We start from the raw sequence: 22,881 nt of genomic DNA on the forward strand, positions 1-22,881 counted from the left end.
CCTAAAGTTTTATATCTCATAAGATATTCTCATAAGAAATTTTTCATGTTGCTGGTATCAGGTTGATTTTCCATTGTATATTTGAGGATCTCCTTAGTGTCATATGTTAAGATTCCTTCCCTTCCCACTACCCCCAGTATTATCTACCTGCATTTTCCACACTTATTATTTACTTGGAATAATTTGAGGGGTCAAATTTTTATGACTTTTGATACTTGTACAAAGAGCTGCTACCAGCATATATGAGAATTTTCTTTAACACACTGAGGGTCACATATTTTAAATCTGTACCAATTTGATTAGAGTAACAGTGGTATCTTGTTGATTAATAATGAGATCAAATGTTTTTCTGTTTGTTAAACAGTCTTAACTGTGAATTATCTGTCAGTGTCCTTTGTGTATTTACCTTTTGGGGCCTGATTTTTCTCCTTGATACGTATGCCTTCTGAGTATAATAAAGATACTCATCTTCATCTATATATTTGCAGATATTTTTATAATCTGTTGCTTGCCTTTTTTATTTTAGTTGGGGTTCTTTTCCTACAAAAATTTTGCTAGAAAATTTTTTTTCACTTTTTCCCCTTTTATTTTTATTGCTACTACTTTTGTGTTAGCAGATTATTGTACCTGAATGGTTACATCTTTTTAGGTCTATTTTTTCCTGGTATTTCTGTGGTTTGTCATAGAATATGTCAACCTGAAATAGCCTTTAGATTGTCTAATTCAGCCCTTTCATTTTATAGATACATTTGTAAACTTGTATCGTACCACCGACTTGACCATAGTAATTGTGAGCGTCTACAATTTTGTTTGAGGCCCTTTATGTAAATAACCTCAGTTAAATTCCTGCAACATTCTGAAGGAGGAGGATACTATTGATATTATCTACACTTTGTAATGGGGAACCTCAATTCTCCAAGAAGTGATCCATTTCCCCAGTCTGGGGCACATAGTCATTAGCAGAGCCAGCACTGGGAACCATTTCATTGTGAAGCCAAAACCTGGTCCCTTCATACCAGCTCTGCATGGGAATAGAACAGTCCTGGCTGTGGACCAGCTTCTGTTGTGTGTTGCTGTTGAACAAGGATCGTGTGCCTCATCCCCTCCCCTGTCATGTTTCTCCATCACCTTCTCCCTCTTCTTGTCCCCCTTACATTCTGTGACTACACTTCTGGACTTTTATATATTATATCCACTAGTAGTTAAATCACACACCCATACACCCAGATGTGCTTCTGCATCTTTCCATCCCTCACTGTGCCTGTTTCACACTCCGGTAAATCCGGGACTCCTAACACACAACCCCACACACACTTACGGCAATATGGTGACTCCTCCTTTGGCCTCCAAGCTTACGTAATGCAGCATTTCTGCCCACTGGAGGGTATGAATCCTCCTGGAAGCTGTGCAAATGGGGTGGGGTTGTTGAAGGACACCCCTCCCCCTCAGTGGTGGAATGGCGAGGAGAGGGTGGAGATCATTTTGGGAATACAGAGAACGGATGGTATCAGAGTTCCCAGTATTCCAACCGGGACAACCAGCCTTTTCTGATAGAAACTGTTGTCAGTGGTTTTTCCAACGTAGTGCAGTTCTAGAATTCAGCACATTGGTTTTTGTTGTTGTTACTTGACTTCTGTGTTGACGCCTGTGAACTTAACTTCCATTGTTTCTACGGGAAAAGTCTGTGTTCCAAATATCCATTCACAAAGTCGTTATTTGGATAATTTTTTGTGAGTCGGAGACAATCAAGTTTTCCTGAGAAATTATATGTAATCTAAAAATTTCTGAGTTGAATCTTATTTTAGATAGATTAGAGGATTTTACTTCTGAAATGAATCCTGTGAGAAACTACCTTATGAAGGTGAATCACAAAATCTAAAAGGTTGCATTCCAGTGCAGGTCTGTGAGCGCTCCCACACACATTTGGTGGGAGTCACAGCCGGCAAAGCTCTTTGAAAGGCAATTTGGCAGGATATGAATTTAAAATGTGTATTCCTTTTTACTTGGCAGTTCCACATCTAAACCCTATCCTATGGAAATAGACAGCAGAGCTTTATGGATAGCTATCGGAGAGTTTTGGTCTCAGAATCCCTTTACCCTCTAAAAATGTATTGAGGACCCCAAAACGCTTTTATCTTGTAGCTTATAGCTACTAATATTTACCATACTAGAAATTAAAACTGAAATTGTTAAAAAATCTTAATTAAACAGTAGTGTTAGCATAAATGACATTCTTTACAGGCAAGAATAGGCAAATAACTATATAACTATTTTCCAGAAAAAAAATAATTAGAAGAATAGCGTTGCTTTGCATTTTTGCAGATCTCTTTATTATCCGACTTAATAGAAAATAGCTGGATTCTAATGTCTACTCTTGCTTTCAATCTGTGGCCATATGTTTTGGTTGAAGTACATGAAGAAGATCCAGCCTCACACAGATATGTAGTTGGAAAACATAGAAATATTTTAATAGCCTTTTCAGACCATCGTAGATAGACTTCTTTGATGCTACACCAAAACTCGGCTTGTAGTAGTTTCTTAAATGTGGACTCTGAAACCATATCAGTGACCTTTTTATACTCTATTACATTAAAATCCACTGGTTTATCTTTCTCTTTGCATGGATCTTTTACTCATTCCTGATTTTGTAACGTCATGCATTGGTCATTTGGAAAATAATGGTTTACTGAGTTAAACAGATCTTCCAAATGTTGATACATTTAATTCTACAATATCAAAAAATCACATTTCTTAATATCACCACTGATCTCATTAGAAAAGTCTTAAGTATTGGGAAGCTGTCCAAAATTCTAATTTTCACTTGAAAGTTGAAATTTCATTATTGGCAACAAATATCTCCTCATTCTCCTTGAGGTGACAGGCTCGCTGTGTTCATCTTCAAGAAAATGTCGGCCAAGTACCCAAGTCTGAATAACCGTAGTTCACCTGTAGGCTGTTCTTTCAAGTAAACCTGGCGATCCATGAGGAAAGTAGTTAGTTCAACTCACAACTGCAGCAATTACACACCTTTTTCCTTGAGACAATCGTCATTCTTCCCCATGCAGTAGAAGTAAGAAGGCTATGAGAGATACTCTTCCCTTTTCTAATTACACATTTGTGCAAAGCCAGAGTTTCTTCCCATACTTCAGCCAAAGCGACGTATTACAGCGGATCAAATGCAGAAGCAGATATGAGAATCCAATTATGTGTACTTCCCATTTCATCACACGAGATGAAAGATGTGTATTCACAGGTCAAGATGTAATAATTTTTAACTGCTTCATCAAGTACAGTCCTACGTAAGACTGGCCTTTTTTACTTTGACCATGTGACAGTGGTGAATCCGGTGACTTTGGTACTGTTTGGTGCCACTGCTTGGCCTTGATTCATGCCTCAGCACAGCAGTTTTACCCACCATTCCTTTTGCACCATTAGCAGAACTGGCAACACGATGAAAAAGCAAAAGTATCTTAATATATGAAAATAGTTTTGCCATCCCAGACCCCGTGAAAGGACCTGGGGGTGCAGAGGGAAGGCTCCCAAGAGACCAAACTTTGAGAACATGTTCAAGGATGTTCATTCCAGCATTAGACAGTGTAAAAGCAACCAATTAGAAATGACTTAAATGCCCATTAGTGTGGAGAATGGCTGAATAATTTTAATATAGCTGTACTGAGGAATATTATTTATGCAGCCACTAAACAGAATCCTTTTTACCTTCCTGTATCTCCAAGACACGTTTTTGGGAAAAAGGCAAGTTAAAGACCAATTTATAGGCTTGGCTACATTGAAACAGACTCACACACACAAACTTACATGCATATGTAAAGAAGCTGCAGGAAGGGAACTGGAGTTGTGTCTACCATACCGACAGTGGGCAGTTCTGGAGAAGGGAGAGGCGTTGAGGGTAGAGACGGTGAGATGGGCAAGAATGGAATCTTCATGGACTCACCTAAATTACTTAAATCTTCTACAATATGGATTTCTTGTATCGATTTTTTTGAAACCTCCAACAAGAATATATAATCACTTTTTGTCTCCCCACGCATCTGATTTAAAAAGCTATTTTTAAAAGCCTTTCTCAACTTTTAAGTCAATGCCTAAACTTCACTTTAGAAGATTGATACCTATTATGCCAAAACTTCACTAGAGGGGTTATACCTGTTAGGAAGATGAAAGCATTTGAACGTTTTCGTTCTTGTCATTAAACTTAGATAGGTAATGATGTAATTTTGTTTAAGAGAACAAAGAAATGGTATCTGGCCTCCTCCCCCTCACATAATTTACGTGGCTGAACTTTACTTTTCTAAGAACTTATTGCACTTCTCTAGGAAGATGTACCTTTGGAATAATCTTAAACACAGAAAATGTCGACCAAAGACTAATTTTTTTCACCCAAAAAACAGGGAAACATCTAGAAGTCTTTGTTTTTACAAAAAAGTTTATTTTGAGACTTTGCATTGAGACTATTAAATTCTAAAATAGATAACATTTGTTAGTTAAAGCCTTGGTTATTTGGATATCCCCAATTTGGAATGGGGCTGGGCTGACATTTAATCATTGTGCTATTCTTAGGGGAAAATGGCCATAGTAAGCAATTTAATCATAAATAGAACTGTGCGAGGGGACTGTTGTCTTCATTCAATACAATGGAATAAAGTTAACTGGGACTGCTATTTGATATGCCAATTTGACTATTATTCTCATCTATTAAGTTAGGGAACATTTATTAGGCAATGTTTAATTTCTGTTTGCCTAGATGTATTCTTGAAAGTTGTGCTCATTTAAAGATATTCTCTCTAATTGGAATTTTTATTAATTTAGGCAGGCCTTGATTCTTTCACTTAGTTAAAAATTAATAAGATCTCATTTTGTTAAATGTAGAACTTTGCCAGAACAAGATCAAAGCTAGTAGAAGTTAGCAAAATCATTTTGATATATATATAATGGAACCAAAGAAATAAATATTGTCAATATTTTGGAGCTTTCTATGAATAAAGACTGGAGTTTACGTTCGCATGATTGCAATGCCTCTTTTATTCTATAATCTTAAACTCTGGTATCTCTACCCGCAGTAGCACTCTACACACAGAGGGAGTTATTTTATAAAACATCTTGATCTTTTACAGTCTAGTTAGGGGAACAAAACAAATGCACACGAAACTGGTAGAGAATAATATGAAACCAAGTACTAAATTGTGAAGGTGACAAAAACGGAAGTAAATAAAAGAGTGAAACATAATGCGATATACTGGGAAGCGTGTGTGACCCTGTTAGGTTTCTTACTGTTTGGTGTTTTCAAAGCATGTTCATGTGTACGTTCATTGATAACGTTGGTGTTGCTTCCGCTTTAGAGATAAAAAGGTCAAAGGTCTAAGCCAATCTGCTCAAAGTCATAGCTTAGTCAAAAGGCCGTTCTGAGACGGGATTGCTAGAAATTTGGAGATTGTTCTAATAATCCAGATAAAAGGTTAGTAGAGACCTAGATCACGGTAGTAGCAATTGAAACAGGGTTGATACAAAAGATGTTGAAGGAAAAATGAAATGGACTTGGTGAATAATAATACGGGGGATAGAGAAAGCCGAAGAGGCAAAAGAAAACCACAGAGATTTGAGCCAGAGAGAATGAAAAGAGAGGGGTTGGCATTGCTAGATAAGGGGAAGTTACTAGGGGCAGAATTTTCAGAGCAAGTTAGTTATTTTCTCAGCTTGTTGAATTTGAGGTCACTGAGAGACACGCATTAGGACAGGAGAAGGAAGATTGAGAATCCACCAAGGGAGGACCACCAAGGGTACGGGGTAGCAAGGAGTGCATGGTCAACAGAGGCAGACAAAGCCTTCCTCCAAGAGGCCTTCAAAGATACGTGAAGGCAGAGGGGAGGGTTTTCGTTAGTTGCCACCAAGGACGATGGTTCCTAGTTAGCTTTTTGTAACCAGACACAATCATGACGATTTAACAAGTAACCCGCCTGTGTGTTTCAATCCTTCAGGTGGTATTGGAATGCTATGTGAGAAAGGACTTGGTCTACACCAAAGCCAACCCAACCTTTCATCACTGGAAGGTCGACAATAGGAAGTTTGGACTTACTTTCCAAAGCCCTGCTGATGCTCGAGCCTTTGACAGGGGAGTGAGGAAAGCAATTGAAGACCTTATAGAAGGTATTGAATTTATTACTGCATCCTCAGCGGGACTATGGGAGGTTTCCAGGTTCTTTTTAATCTGAATTGTCTGCCATCATATATTTGTGGATTATTTGCAGGAAGGTTGGGGGCCAGGTCAGTAGAGGCCAAAACTTTAGGAACATCCAAGGAGAAAAAAACTTTAAGTGACAGTGCAGGGGAAAAGGAGATGGGTTTCAGAGTAACGAGTGGTTCCAATTGGTTTTTAGACTCTGCTCTGAAAAGACAAGTTCTAGACTTCCATGTGAATGACTTTTTGATGTGTTTTACCTTTCCCTGACTATTGAGAAACAGCTTTGGTCAGATTTGGTCCAGAGGTGGAGAATAGATTCTAATGGGCCCAGAAATCTCCATGCCTTCCCACTGTTGTGTAAGGAGAGCCCAGGGGGTACGTCTGCTACTGAAAAGGCAGAGGGATCTGTGACTCCTTAGTCCATGGGTGAGCAGCTGGTAAACACTGTGTTGCATTTAATCGTGGCCTGGAAGGCTCTTGGGCAGTGAGTTCTCGTGGGCTTTTCTAGAATCCACAGAGTCCAAACACACAAATTCTCCACTTCGACACATTCAGTTATCAAATCAAAGGGTTCAAGCTTCCATAGCCAGGGCCCTGTGAAGAAAGGAATATTAAGCAAGGCACGGTAAAGCCAAATTCAGAATTTGGGGAGATTAATCACAAAAGAATATATGTTTTATTTGTATATGAAAAAATATGTTCCGAAGTCATTTTCTTCATTGCGGATTTGGGGGAAGAGAGAAAAGCAAAAGAAACATCTCTTAACATCAGCAGGGAGACAGTTCTGGCTGGAACACGAATCAGGGAACTGCAATCCCAGGGTGGCCAAAATGAGTAACAGCCAGTGTTCACATCATAGATCTGACACAAGTGGCAAATGTTTAAAATCTTGTTATTAAACATAGCTTTTAAATGTTTAGAAGAGAAAGTATCCTGTATTATTGGTAGAAGCAGTATGTCCACGCACTTAGTCACTGAAGCTACACACAAAATTTGATTCTTTTGTTATTTTTTTCTCTGTATACACTCTACCTAGCTCTGTTCTACGAACTTGCCTTAAACGTTGATTGACTAGAGTAATTCAAATAGTAGAGAAAAATCCTCAGAGATCAACAGGAATTGCACACAGGGTATTGTGGGACTTGTTTTTCCTCCTGTGATCCCTCATTGGAAATGTAAATGTTTCTCATTTCTTTCTGAGCAAGTCTTTTGATTTCAGTTTCATGTAATAGCAAAATATTTTCCAAATGTACATTTTGTAAGACCTAACGAAGAAAAGGAGAAGATAGAGACTAAATTTCCCTTTTGGTAGATCTATCACTTGTGCAAATTTTTTTTTTTGCGGTACACGGGCCTCTCACTGCTGTGGCCTCTCCCGTTGCGGAGCACAGGCTCCGGACGCGCAGGCTCAGCGGCCGTGGCTCACGGGCCCAACCACTCCGCGGCATGTGGGATCTTCCCAGACTGGGGCACGAACCCGTGTCCCCTGCATTGGCAGGCGGACTCTCAACCACTGCGCCACCAGGGAAGCCCTACTTATGCAAATTTAAGTATGTTTTTCCTTTTGGCCATTAACAGCGTCAGTTGATTTGATCCACACATTACGGAGTGGTATTAGGAAAGAAAAGGGGAAGTTATAGTGATTTGCCTACCAGAATGAAGAAAGCGTTGAACAGATAAACCAGTTGAACCCTAAATGACCATTTTTTTCCCTGATGGAATAAACTGGGTTTTCTGACATGAACCTAAATGAACCTAAATGTTGGCCCGCAAAGACGAAGAAAACTCATCGATACCCTAGTATTGCAAGAGAAAACCTCTTTGCCCAGGTATCAGCTTAGAAGGTGGCTCCCACAATCTGGGGTTTAGAGTACAGTGTCTGAATTTCAGTACAGGAAGCAATCATACTAGCTACTTAGTCAAATCCCCTCGTGAGTAAATGAAAAGCCCTGACCTCTAAGTCCAGTTATGCAGTGAGATTGTGGCCCGTCCAACCCGGAGTTCTCCATCCATTGCTTTTCCCACTACACAGTGGGGGCACGGGGGTCGCTGGTGGAGGCCGGTCATGATGCTGCTGGCCTCTGTGGTGCCTCTCTGTGTACTTGGTCTCCAGTGGCCAGTGAGGGAGTTTGAGGGATTGATTTGGGAACAACAGTAGGCAAAGTTCATTTAGGGAACATGCTGGCTAAAGTCAATTAAGAAGGGTAAATTAAAAGCATTTAATTCCCAGGTAACGTATTTCTGCTGGTGATTCACATGTGAAAGGAATAGGATGTGGTTTATTTAAATATACTTTTTTAAATGATTGGCTTTGACTTATCCTCTTTAGAAACACCTTTTTGTGATTTTTGTGTCTTTTTAGGCTCAACAACATCATCTTCCACCATCCATAATGAGGCTGAGCTTGGTGATGACGACGTTTTTACAGTAAGTTCCCATGGTCCTTTGCTTTCCAGATGAGTTGGTGAATAATCAGAGAGAGGTTCTGTTTAGGGGCATGAGAGACACTTGGCAATTTGGTATTTGCTGTTGCTGTTGGGATGCTGTCAGGGAGATCTCTGCCTTGTCATAATTTTCCTGCCCTGGGTCTTCCCTGGTCCCTCATGTTGCCGTGATGCTACAAGACACATAGTATTGGCTCTCCTAGAGCTGTCCAGGGTGCGCTCCCGGTCTTCCTTCACACTTAAGGTGACTAGCCATCCTGGTTTGCCTGGGACTGTCCTAGTTTTAGCACTGGAAGTCCCTAGTCCAGCAAAATACATACTTCAGTCCCAGGCAAACTGGGACAACTGGTCACCCTACTCTCAGAGTTTTGCATTAACAACCAGCTCCCCCAACCTCCCTTGCGCGGTGGGTGCGGGGCCGGGGAGTAGCCTTCCTGATGAGTAATTGAACATCTGATAAGAGTCCTGAAGGTGGAGTTGAGGTTAGAGCCAAGTGTGCTAAGGCAGGAAATGGCTTGGATATTTTGACACAGCTTGAGTTAATGGGATGTAACTGGAGACAAAATGATTTCTCAGCTTGCCCCTTCACTAAAATTCTGTGCTTTTAGAAGTTAATTAAACAAACAGTTCAGTGTGCACCTGCTGTGTGCTTGTGCCATCAGGAGCTGTAGGGCAGCATTTCAAAGTCTCGGCCTTGACCCACAGGAAGAAATACATTTAAATTGTAACCTAGGACACACATCCATAGACATCCCAAACCAGATCGTATTTCATGCCCTGCGTTGTGACTTTTTTCTCTTTTTATTTTCTTCTGCTTTTTATTATGAAACTTTCCAAGCATACAGGAATATTTAAAGAATACTACAGTGAACACCTGTATACTCTACACCTAGAGTCAACAGTTGTAACATTTTGCCCCATTTGTTTTATCTGTGCATGCGTGTGAACTTACACACACACGCACACACACATAATTTTCCTGCTGATCCAGTAGAAAGTAAGTCGCCTCTAAATACGTGAGCATGCATCGTGTAAAAATAAGGCGTTCTCCTATACAACACCATTACTGGACCTAAGAAAATTAATAGGAATTTCATAATATCATCTAATAGTTTCCTGATAATTCCTCAGTTGTCCCAAGAGTATCTTTTATAAGCTGTGTTTTTATTTAATATTTTAAATATTAGTTGCAACCCTTTAAACTTGATTCCCGACCCGCTCATCCTGCAACTAGTAATTTGAAAAACACTGCTTTGGGAAGACAGGTGTGTGAACCCAGCTCAAGCCCTCATGGAGGTAACTGGGTGGTCTGGACAGCAATGAGATGGGCCTGTGAGAAGCTTAGAAGCCAGCACAGACTGTAAAGTGCTCTGGCCCAAGGTCCTTTACAAGGAGGGTTGTGGGGGTCAGAGAAGACCCCTGGGAGCTGAGGCTGGACCAGACCTCAGTGGCATTGGAACAGGGTTTGGGAACGGGCTTCGAGGCGGGGAGTGAAGGTGGCAGCAGGGATGCATGTACTGAGTTGCCTGAGCATTGCAGACCCCGACCTGACATGAGTAGAGAGTGCTTGGGACGGGGGCAACGGTGTGTGTGCGGGGGGGATATGTCAGGAAATGAACTCAGTTGTGCCTCCGCACAGCGGCTGGTGTAATGTGGCTCTGAGCAGGCTTCCTATAGCGCTCCAAGCAGATCCTCTCGACAGTTGGCATGTTGCTTACATCTGTTCCTTTGTCACGTTTTGAGAGACAAACAACAGCAGGCGGGTTAAAAGGTGGCTTCCTGTGCTCCAGAGCAAAACTGTCATTCGCAGCTGCTTCCCAGCTACCTGCCAGAAGTGATTTATGGAAGCAGGAGAGGGCAAGAGGGAACAGGCTGATGATGGAAGCCAGCATCCCTCCTGGTTTTGTCCTTTAATCCACAGGGAATCAATGTGCTGCTCTAGGGTAAGGCCGAATGCCTGGAAGGAAGTATGGAAACAGCTCCGCTGCTTCCAGACACTCGGAAACTCTCGCTGCAGGAGGAGTGCGACTTAATTGCATTCCCTGTGGGCCCTGATGTCTATGATCCTTGCCTTCCTTCCACTTGTTTACAAACAGGGGCCTATTAATAATACTACCTCCCTTCCCCAAGACAAGCCCAGTCATTAAGCCATTGACTATCAGCAACATCCCATGTAAGGATGGGAGTGTCGTCAGGGACTAATGCGTCAGGTTTCCTGTTTGTTCACGAGCTCCCTGTCTTGAGACATTTTGACCTAAGAAATCAGGGAGATTTCTGAAAGCTGGAGCCATGGAAGAGAGCAGCTGCGTTAACTCCTGTGTAGCCTATAGCTTCCCAAGGTTTGTTGCGTTCTAAAACTTATATTGGTAAGACAGATGTTTAGAACTTGGAACTCATTTATTATAGAAAGAGTATAAATGGTGATAGACCCTCTTACAACTTTTGACGAGCCAGAATGAGAATTTTCTAAGAGAACAGCGTATGTGGGAGAAAACCTTTAGAGGCATAACTTGAGGAACCAGGAGGAGGTCTTTTGTTTCTGCTGCTGGAACCAGGAGTTTCCCTCTGTTTCAGGGCATTCCTTGGGACCGGGAGGAAAATAGGACACTGGACAACATATGGATGCATGTTCCACGTTGGGGGATGAAGTGGAGGAAGGGGCACCCCCATATCCACCGTGGAGAAGTTGTTGGGCTTGGGTGCTCGCCAAGCATGGGCTGTCTCATACTTTCCTGACTCTCGGCGCCTAAACCAGCCTGTCCCCCTGACTTCTCAGGATGGTAATTAGCATCCAGCTTGGCATGTGTGCACGCGTGTGCAGACACATACCCACGTACTCTGCCCATGCGTCTTGCCAGTTGCCAACACATTGCCTCTGCAGTCATCCCACGCCTCTCCTGCCACCAGCCTGGTGTGTGTCCACATCTTTCCTGATGGAACCACCACCAGAGACTCCAGATTAGCCACTGCTCTGATTTTCTGAGTCTTGGGCTATTTATCCATCTATGTGTCTTAGTATTTCTCCCTGAACCAATTATGATTGTTCTCTCTTCTTTCAAATCCCATAGTACTCTTGTTTATTTCTCTCTTGCTACTTGAAAGCCTGCCACTTTTTTTGGTGTTCGTATTTTATCTGCTGAATGAATGACTCTTCATCTAATTAGAAGCAGTCCTCATTATAGTCTCTACAACCTTATAAAGCTTTGCTGTATAGGTGCTCAATAAATGGGTGCTCTGAACCCCAACATAGTACGTAACAATCATAGGGTTTCGTATTTTACTCATTGGCTTTATTGCTATCCTGGGGGACCATCTAAAGGTGGGTGAGTTTGAGGGATTCTCAGTAGCTTCATGTCATATTTTTCTTGCTGTGTTTTCCGACGCATCTACAACTAGGAGACGAGCTCCAAGCATCATCACCCACTCTAAGCCTTTGGCCGTTCATGTTCCTTGTTGCCTTCCACCCCGCACGGTCTCCTCTGCTCCCTGGGAGACCTCAGATACCGTGATCCATCCAGGTGCACGCGAATCCCTAGGTGGCCAGGGTGTGCCCGGCATTAAATACGGATGTGGGAGGGAATTCCAGTGCCTGAGCCATTTGGTACAGATTTGTAAGATGAGTAATGGAGAGGGTATAAAGCAACGACAACAGAGGCTAGTGTTCTGTGGCTGGCATTTGGGGGCCCCGGTGAGAGTCAGCCCGCTCTCATCCGTGCCTCTGGCAGACAGCTTTTCATTTCTCTCCCCGGAGCCGGAGAGCCTTGAGAGGGACAGAACGGAAGGACCCTCGAGAGTCTATCCCTCTGTTGTGCTTTTGTCTTGTGGGGGAGACACGTGCTCTGGCGTGTCTTGTGGAGGAGGCCCACGTGCCCTTGAGAGATGGACAGTGTAGCTCCGCGGGGAGGCCGAGCTGCTTTGCTCCCCAGCCTAGGACTGACGTTCTCCTGGAGCCCTACAGTTGAAGACTCTGGGCCCAGAGGGTTTGGGGCCCACAAGGAAGGGGGGTCATCGGGGATGGGGAGGCAGTGAGTAAAGGGACTATATAGAACTAGAGAGGCTCTGGGTTTTATAGTCATTTAATGAACAATTTTTCAAGTTCCTATCTTGTAGGATTGGATCCATTGAAACCTGGTGCTTTATTTACTGCTGCAGAGCTCTAAAATCATTTACAAATGGTATTAGCATCTTCGTAGCTAGACAAGGAGAATTTTAATACGATCTTGGGAGAATGCAGCTGCAGGGTACACGTACTTCCAGAGCAGGCTCGTCGAGAATCTGTGGTCAAGTGCTGTCGGTGCTTCAGCTGTCATTGTGCTGAGTGGCTGGATTCTGTCTCTAAAGCTGGGGGATTAGGGAAATATTTGCTTTATAGAAAGATACTTGGGGTGTAGAAAATAGCTAAGTCTTCATCTTCCATAATAAGAAGGCCTTAAATAATATCCAAAGCTACAAATCAGGAAAGAGTAGTATTAACAAGATGCTGTTAAAAAGATGGAGAGAGAAATACAAGGAGAAAGAGCCGCAAGAATTGAAGGTTTATTTCTCTGGGGAGTGAGAAGCTGAGATGGGGAGGGGCGAGATCGCTACTTGAGCTATGAAATGATATACACGTATTGATTTTTTTTTTAAGAAAGAAAAAAATAAGAGGGAGTTTGCTCAAAAAGGCGGGGAGGGGGGTGGTCAAGGAGGAGGAAAGTGTGTCCACCGTGGAAATAATGGCACATTAAAGGTAGGAGACCTGACAAAAGAGTTAGCTGGAAATGTTTGGCTTGCAAGGAGGTGAGAATACCTGTAGACGTGCCAACTCCTCAGCATTCTAGGTCTTGGAATTGGAAGGGATTTTTTCATGTCAGCTGAGCCAGCCTCCTTCCTTCTGGCAAACAAAGTAGGATTTGCCTCATTTTATAGACACAAGTCGTACAGTCAGATGGGCGACTTGCCTAAGATGACACAGCCAGTTCATAGTGGAGGAGCAACGAACACCATCTCCTCGCTCATCCCGTTCACCACTGCCGTTTTGCTCTACATTTGTTGAATAATTATATTTATGGTATTTCGGCTGCTCTATTTTTTATATGTCAATCTTATGCAAGAGTTACGTTTTAGGTTCTCCTGGACCCAAGTTGGAAAGGGGAGAAGAGATAAGAGGATAAATATGTAACCAGTGCCCCGTGTGGCCCATTCATGTGACGGACTTGGAGGCTGAGTGTGTGTTACAGCCTAGAAGTCCGCAGAATAGCAATAGGAAGTCCGGCCCTATATGAGGTTTTTTTTTCTTTTTTATTTATTTGGCTCTGCTGGGTCTTAGTTGCGGCACACAGGATCTTTTAGTTGCGGCGTGTAGGATCTTTAGTTGCGGCATGTGGGATCTTTAGTTGTGGCATGCAAACTCTCAGTTGCGACATGTGGGATCTAGTTCCCTGACTAGGGATCGAACCCGGGGCCCCCTGCATTGGGAGTGCAGAGTCTTAGCCACCGGACCACTAGGGAAGTCCCTATAAGGTTTTGATTTATTTTCCCACCTCCAAGGTTTATTCTCCCACCTCAGTATTGCTTCTGGATTTGGGCAACACTTCTCAATAGAGATTCCTAATGAACCCCTCACACTTTACAGCATCCATCCTATGTAACGAGTTAACTTCTCTCTTGTGCACCTAGAATAGCACTAACTGTGTACCGTCATTTGCAGAATCAAGAAGAATCATTCATAGCATTTTGTGTGGGTCGGAATTCTCTCCTAGAACCCAGTTAAGAAAGGCTGGTTGGGATATATGTATACATATAGCTGATTCACTTTGCTATAAAGCAGAAACTAACACACCATTGTAAAGCAATTATACTCCAATAAAGATGTTAACCAGCCTTTCTTTTTTTTTTCTTTTTTTGTTTATGTTGTGGTGTTTCATCGTCCTTTAATTGTTTAGGTACGCAGTCCTCCTTCACGTAGGAAAAATGTCTTTTACAGCATTGTCAGATTTTAACCATGTTTTTGCCCAGACTGGAAAACGTGGTTCTTCCTCATGCCCTACGCTTGAACCCTTGATATCCTGTTCCTCACAAGCTGCATTTGATTACTTTCTGGTTATTCAGAGCAGTTGCTCCTAATGACATCTCCAACCCCTCCCGTCCACTTCAGGTATTTTCTAAAGCGTGGCTAGAACATGTGGTTGAAACCAAAGTATGAAGCAGCAGTTTGTCTTAGGTGAGCTTTTGAGTCTTTGCAAGTCGTGGTTATTTTCATTCTTGATTAAGTAGAAACAAATGAATTTGTGGAATTCTGTAACTATCGAGCTTTCACTTATAGGAGCAGAAGACTGCAGCATACCACAAAATTTTCCTTTTCTTGAAGAGTTTTTTCCACCTAATCCATCCCCAACACACATTAAAACTGAAGGCAAATCTACCAGTTTTGTAATAAATGGGGTTCGTTTACTGATTTTCTGAGAAAGGGGATGTTTTTAAAAGGTAAAGTGGCATATGACTCCTGTTTGTGCAGAGTTTGGAAGTTGGGGGGAGGCCAGGAGTCTAAACTTGGTTCTGCCATTAATTAGCTGTGATCATTGATCCTTTTGGACTCAAAACCTTCCCAGGGTGAAATATTTCCTTTGAGTTTCTGTTTGCTGGCCCAAGGGGAGGAGGAGGAAAGGCACTGTGGCGTGGAGCTATCCCTGGCACTGTGCCCTGCACGTTCATGTACGTTACTGTATTTGGTCCTCAAAGCTGACCATGAGGTACTTATTGACACTTCCATTTCTGCAGGTAAAGTCCCCAAGGCTCAGAGAGGTGAAGCAACTTGTGCTCAGTTCCATACACTGTTCACCTAGAATGCAAACCCCAAATCTGCTTGCTGACTTTCAGAGAACGTTAAGAAAAGGAAATATTTATTCAATAAGTTTCAATAGATTTCGCATATGAAATATACCAGATTCTCATCATTGCCAAAGAGCCGCCTAAATGATGGACTTTTCAACTAGTACATTGGCTTAAAACCTCAACTGACTTCTTCAGTGGCACTATGGGGTTCTCTTGTGCCCGCCTGAGAGCCCCAGTCACATTTTAGAAGATCAGTTGATCAAAAATGTTTCTGTTGGGCTTCCCTGGTGGCGCAGTGGTTGAGGGTCCGCCTGCCGATGCAGGGGACACGGGTTCGTGCCCCGGTCCGGGAAGATCCCGCATGCCGCGGAGCGGCTGGGACCGTGAGCCATGGCCGCTGAGCCTGCGCGTCCGGAGGCAGTGCTCCGCCACGGGAGAGGCCGCAACAGTGAGAGGCCCGCGTACCGCAAAAAAAAAAAAAAAAGTTTCTGTTGTCTTTACCCTTGGAATTAAGGGATTGGGATAGAGTGGTGCAGGAACAGAATAAGTAAAAGAGAAAATAGGTTGAAATGTAAATTACCTCTACAGAGTTTGACTAGTGGAACTAATCTATGGCGGTTTGTTAAGAAAAGCAAAAATGTTTTGGGGGAAGGACAGCTATGCTTTGTGGGTGACACCAGGGAGCGGCGTCCCATTAATGCTGCTGGCTGAGACCCAGCACTGCATGGGGTGGCATGGAAGTTCTCAGAAGATGGGTGGGAGCTGCTTTATCTTCTGAATGCCAGTAATTATCAAGCTCACATTGCACAGTAAGAGGAGGATCTTTTTATTCAACACGTAATACCTACAGTGGCTAAATTAAAGCAATTAAATGTCTAAGGTTCAAACAGAAGCTTTGAGATGCTCTCAATTTCAGGAAGCCCAAAGGCATTTTGGTAGTCCACCAATTTGTGTCTTTCTTCACTTACACATGTATCATCTCATCTTTTTAAGCTGTGGATAGTAATATACTACTATTTCCATTTTATTAATTCATGCAGAGTACATGTTCAAGGTTACCTGAAACCCGCTTCCTGATCACAGCCCTGCCAGTGAAGCTAAGCTGTGGGTTTATCAGAGTCCTTTCCTTTCATGTCCAAATTTCACCTAATTTCAAAATTTAGAAACATAAAACTGTTTTTCCTATAAATTTATTTATTTTTATTTTTGGCTGCGTTGGGTCTTCGTTGCTGCGTGCGGGCTTTCTCTAGTTGTGGCGAGCGGGGGCTACTCTTCGTTGCAGTGTGCTGGCTTCTCGTTGCGGAGCATGGGCTCTAGAGTATGCAGGCTTCAGTAGTTGTGGCGCGCAGGCTTAGTTGCTCCATGGCGTGTAGGATCTTCCCGGACCAGGGCTCGAACCCGTGTCCCCTGCATTGGTAGACGGATTCTTAACCACTGCGCCACCAGGGAAGCGCCAAAACTTGTGTTTTTTTGTGTGGGGGGGAATTTTGGTTTTGTTGTTGTTTTTCACTGTAGAAGAATGCCCACTTTATCTATCCTCCGGGTCCTGGACAGAATAATGTCTTAGAGTCTAGGACAGAGTCATCTCCTTTCCCCCCACCAGCAGCCTCTTAGACCCACACTGCCTGCTAGCTGGAGCCGTAAAAGATTTCCTGCTCTGCTTGCCTCTTTGAAAGAGGACACCTGGAACCAATGTAGGCCCTGAGGACAGGTGAGCCAGTGCGACCTGTTGACAGAATGGGGGACAAGTTCCTGTTTACCAAAGGGAAAAGGATTAGCCATAGGCCTGCCAGTCTAACAGCTACTGAGGGGAAAGGCTTGCTTTACTGACGAGTTAGAAACGACAACTCAGCGCCAAACCACCGGAGCCGGCAGTCTCCTGACGCCCAGAACAGTTTACTGTCTTCTGAGAGGCAGAAGATGCCCAGACTTCCATGAGATCAGTCTCATCTCCCAGCCCGAGGCTGAGGAGAATGCTATATACTTATATATAAATGCACATGTGCATACATGCTTTTTAAAAAAATAAACTGGAAGGCCCTGCAATAGGAAGAATATTGAATATTGCTTTGGTTGTATCAGTGGCTGAAATCTATTTTGGTGGTAGATTGCAGTAAAAATAATACAAATTGGGGTCATAACTACTAGCTAGCTGTCTTTAAAAATTCAAAACATCGGGAATTCCCTGGCGGTCCAGTGGTTAGGACTCTGCACTGCCACTGCGGGGGGCCCAGGTTCGATCCCTGGTCAGGGAACTAAGATCCTGCACAGGGCGCAGGGTGCGGCCAAGAAAAAAAGATTCCGCAGCATCTACAAGACAGGGCAGAATTCTGCTCTTGTCAGCCTGAATTAATCCTGCAGCTTTTTTTCCTATGTGGTGATGACTTCTTATTTTATTTACTTTTTATTGAGGTATAGTTGGCATCCATTCTGTGGCTCTCGAATCAACTAAGCAATAGTCTTAGACTCCTCTGTAACGTTCTGAGGAGGAAGCCAGAACGATTACACAGAAAAGTTTTAGAACTCAAACAGACCTTGGAGATCATCCAGGGCGACTCCCTCTTTTACACATGAGGACACTGCGGCCCACAGAGGTTAACACCTGGCCCAAGACACGTGGCCTAGCCTGGCCTAGAGTCGAGGTTTCCCAGTTCCCTCCGAGGAGTGCTATTTTGCTTAACGTTTCTGTATGATTCCTGGATAGCGCAGATTAGCTCCTTAAAAGAGTTTCTTCACTTCGTTTTCTATGCCTTATTCAAAACACATAGTGACACATTTCTGTCACTCCCCAGAAATGGCTGCTCGGATCAGGCTTGGCTCTACAAGCTGCGTGTTCACAGCAGCTCATGTGCTCCTGGGGATACAGAGAGGATCAAGCAGCTGTACTTGTTTGCTTGCCTCTCTGGAGGTGGCATCCGTCCCATGTGTCTCCATCCCCAAGAGAGAGAAGAAAATTAATGGTTGGTTGCCAGCCTCCCAGTGTTTTCCCTACCAGTGTGGACTTGATCAGGCTGGTCATGTCTCTATTTTATTAAGGTTGGAGGGGCCCACTCTTTCATGTTAGTGCCCTCTGACTCTTGCTTCCACCTCCTTTCCCTTTCTTTTCTCAGCCTCCTGTGCTTCCTTATTAAACTCTTGTCTCAGATTACTGCCTTTAGGACCAGGCCATGCAAAGCTTATTACTCAAAATACGTGTTTTAATATAACCACAGAAAAATTTGAAAATGTAGTCAAAGGTATACCCCTTAAAAGGGGGACCAAATTTAGGTGGTTAAGAAACGTAACTCCCATACATAAAATAGATACACAGCAAGGATGTACTGTATAGCACAAGGAACCATATTTAATATCTTGTAATAACCTATAATGGAAAATAACCTGAAAAAATGTATGTGTCTGAATCACTTTGCTGTACACCTGAAACTAACACAATATTGTAAATCAACTGTACTTCAATTTTTTTTTTTTAAAGAATTTCCATGTTATAGATATTGTTCCAAAGTATAGAAAAAGGTAGAACACTGCCTAGCTCAGCTGACAGGACTAGCGTAACCCTGCTGCAAAAATTAGCAAGATGAGCTCAAGTAGAGGAAAAACAGGGGCCAAACTCACTTATGAATCTAGACGTAACGTTTTAAAGTAAAATATTACCAAATCACATCAATATTTATAAAACAAATGTAATGAAAGACCAGTAGAGTAGATCGTATCCCAGGCATGCAAAGATGGTTTATATTCGCAAAGTTTAACTGTTTGATTCATGCATTAATGAAACAAAGGTGAGAGACTGTAGTCATCTCAATAGACACAGAAAAACCATCTGGTTACATCCAACATCTTTTGGTGAAAACTCTTAGCAATCTAGAATCCGAGGAAACTTTTGGAACTTTATAAATTTATTTATTTTTGGCTGCTTTGGGTCTTTGTTGCCACACACGGGCTTTCTCTAGTTGCGGCAAGCAGGGGTTACTCTTAGTTGCAGTGCACGTGCTTCTCACTGCGGTGGCTTCTCTTGTTGCGGAGCATGGGCTCTAGGAGCATGGGCTTCAGTCGTTGTGGCATGAGGGTTCAGTAGTTGCGGCTCGCAGGCTCTAGAGCGCAGGCTTAGTAGTTGTGGCGCACGGGCTTAGTTGCTCCGCGGCATGTGGGATCTTCCTGGCCCAGGGCTTGAACCCGTGTCCCCTGCATTGGCAGGGGGATTCTTAACCACTGTGCCATCAGGAAAGTCCAAAACTTTGGGAACTTTATAATCACTCCAGTTATCTGGAAACATTATATATAACAGAGAATCATTAGAAGTCCCACCAAAGTTAGGTTCAAGACAAACAGAGACATTCTGGTTTTCCATATCATGCTGGAAACCCTGGCAAAATGTAGTAAGGCAAGAAAAAGGTGGTACAAATATTGGAAAGGAGACCAGGCTACCTTTTGTGGGTGACAGGATTTGCTTAGAAAAGTGCAGAGAATCACTGGATAAAGCATTTGAATTTTTATGAGTTAAGCAAGGGGACCCGATCACAGGATCAGTAACTTTTCTATATAATCAGTAGTGACTGTTTAGAAAATGGAAATGCTTAATCTCATTTCGTTTTTGCAGTAACCCTGAGGACAATTTTTGCTCCATTTTGCAGATGTGAAAACTGGAGTTAGAGGTCACCTTGACCAAAATCAGACAACTTATAATTAGCAGAGAATTGATTCAAATCCAGTCTGCCTGGGCTGAGACCCTGTTTTTTAGCATTATAACATTCCATCGCATTTCTGTTGTTCAGTGCCTCATGTTAGGTTACAGCCTTCTTAATTGGACATCTTTTTAACAGAGCATTGACACTGAGCTGGAGTCGAACGCAAACCCGGAGGCGAGTTTTTTTGGCGGGTACATTTGCAGGTGACAGTGGTTGTGTGCACTGCTTCCGGTCACACGGGACCTCCTACAAGTGGGCGGCGCCGCAGTGGCAGTGTCTGGCCTTGTTCACAGTGGGTGGCATCAAAGGCTGGCACTGCCTGCTCTGACTCAAGGAAGCCTGCCGCTGAAGCCACCCCACTAAGGAGCCTGAGGTCCCCAAGCACAGAGGACCTCTGCTTTTGTTCTTCTTGAGCTCAAACCTGCAGCACTTCCGAGATTCCCTTGCCCCACCACCAAGGCGAGCTGAAAACGCAGCCAGTCTTTCCAGGTGGAAGGTGAAGCTCTCCGATTGGTAGGTTGGTGGGTGTCATTAGCTTGTGCACACAAGTAACAGAGACATGTTCTAGAATCTTGCTTGTTGATGTGCGGATGTGCACAGCCTAGTGGCTGCTTTTCTCCACGAGCAGAGAAGGGGGCACCAGTCCAGAGGTACGTGTGATGAAAGGTTTTTCCTCTCGCCTCTCTTGGAGATACCCTGATAGTACATTCCTTCTGTGGGTAGGTCACTTGAGCCTCTTGACAAGATTTATCTGATAGCAGAGATGGGAAGCCTCCGCTTCCGATGGAACCTCTCCTGCGTGCTCTAAGCCCAGAGCAGGCTGGCGGCAGGAGGCTGTGGGCCGGGCTGGGACCTCCCCGCAGGAGGCGGTAAACTGGGGGCACACCTCAGCCTCTGGCTTCACCGCTCCTCTGTACAGATTTGTTTCAGAGTAGGAGAATTCGAAAGGCCTTTCTCAGTCTCACGTTCTCTGAATTGTCAGAAAATTGTCCAGGAACTTTGCACTTTACAGTGGGAAGAGGCTGGCCGGGGCTGGGGAGGAAAGATGGGAGCATTGGAAGGGAGAGTCTGATTGGCTGAGGAGTACTAGGAGTACTAGGAAATACCGGATGTGCCTCATTTCTCAGAATAACTTTCCCTACATTGTTAACCTGGACACAGGTCACAGAAAACAGGGTGGATTCAGGTGACTAACACCAGGTGAGGGATGTGTTAACTGAGTTTCCGAGAACTAAATGGCAAGTGTGTATTACAGTGCTTAGTACGAGGGTAGCTTCTAACCTAAGACGTGCCTGGCACACGGGTGTTGGATAACAGTTTAACCCTTGAGATTTGAATCATACTGAAGGGCCCTTATCTACTGATTCAGAAAGTATTTATTGAGATCTGTAGAAACCTTTGTATTCTTAACATCTTTATTGGAGTATAATTGCTTTACAATGGTGTGTTACCTTGTGCTTTATAACAAAGTGAATCAGTTATACATATACATATGTTCCCATATCTCTTCCCTCTTGCGTCTCCCTCCCTCCCACCCTCCCTATCCCAACGCTCCAGGCGGTCACAAAGCACCGAGCTGATCTCCCTGTGCTATGCGGCTGCTTCCCACTAGCTATCTACCTTACGTTTGGTAGTGTATATATGTCCATGCCTCTCTCTCGCTTTGTCACACCTTCCCCTTCCCCCCCCATATCCTCAAGTCCATTCTCTAGTAGGTCTAGTAGGACACAGTCTTTATTCCTGTCATACCCCTAGGTTCTTCATGACAGTATGTTTTTTCTTAAATTCCATATATATGTGTTAGCATACGGTATTTGTCTCTCTCCTTCTGACTTACTTCACTCTGTATGACAGACTCTAGGTCTATCCACTTCATTACAAATAGCTCAATTTCGTTTCTTTTTATGGCTGAGTAATATTCCATTGTATATGTGTACCACATCTTCTTTATCCATTCATCCGATGATGGACAATTAGGTTGTTTCCATCTCCGGGCTATTGTAAATAGAGCTGCAATGAACATTTTGGTACATGACTTTTTGAATTATGGTTTTCTCAGGGTATATGCCCAGCAGTGGGATTGCTGGGTCATATGGTAGTTCTATTTGTAGTTATTTAAGGAACCTCCATACTGTTCTCCACAGTGGCTGTATCAATTTACATTCCCACCAACAGTGCAAGAGGGTTCCCTTTTCTCCACACCCTCTCCAGCATTTACTGTTTGTAGATTTTAGATGATGGCCATTCTGACTGGTGTGAAATGATATCTCATTGTAGTTTTGATTTGCATTTCTCTAATGATTAGTGATGTTGAGCATTCTTTCATGTGTTTGTTGGCCGTCTGTATATCTTCTTTGGAGAAATGTCTATTTAGGTCTTCTGCCCATTTTTGGATTGGGTTGTTTGTTTTTTTGTTATTGAGCTGCATGAGCTGCTTGTAAATTTTGGAGATTAATCCTTTGTCAGTTGCTTCATTTGCAAAAATTTTCTCCTATTCTGAGTATTGTCTTTTTGTCTTGTTTATGGTTTCCTTTACTGCAAAAGCTTTGAAGTTTCATTAGGTCCCATTTGTTTATTTTTGTTTTTATTTCCATTTCTCTAGGAGGTGGGTCAAAAAGGATCTTGCTGTGATTTATGTCATAGAGTGTTCCGCCTATGTTTTCCTCTAAGAGTTTGATAGTTTCTGGCCTTACATTTAGGTCTTTAATGCATTTTGAGCTTATTTTTGTGTATGGTGTTAGGGAGT

At 43.1% G+C, this 22,881-nt stretch overlaps 1 protein-coding gene and 1 non-coding gene across 3 annotated transcripts in view; both read left to right on the forward strand.

Annotated features, from left to right (window-relative positions):
* SPRED2 (sprouty related EVH1 domain containing 2) overlaps nt 1–22,881 on the forward strand; it is a 124,005-nt gene that overhangs the window by 91,104 nt on the left and 10,020 nt on the right. For both annotated transcript variants that reach the window (XM_030877401.3, XM_030877402.2), the window contains 2 exons: nt 5,991–6,159; nt 8,556–8,620. In XM_030877401.3, coding sequence (XP_030733261.1) covers nt 5,991–6,159; nt 8,556–8,620 — 234 coding nt within the window. The remainder of the gene's footprint in view (nt 1–5,990; nt 6,160–8,555; nt 8,621–22,881) is intronic.
* On the forward strand, nt 17,633–17,705 carry TRNAG-GCC (transfer RNA glycine (anticodon GCC)). Its single transcript has one exon. It is a non-coding gene; the product is annotated as a tRNA-Gly (tRNA).

Source organism: Globicephala melas, chromosome 12 (assembly GCF_963455315.2).
Source record: "Globicephala melas chromosome 12, mGloMel1.2, whole genome shotgun sequence".
Lineage (NCBI taxonomy): Eukaryota > Metazoa > Chordata > Mammalia > Artiodactyla > Delphinidae > Globicephala > Globicephala melas.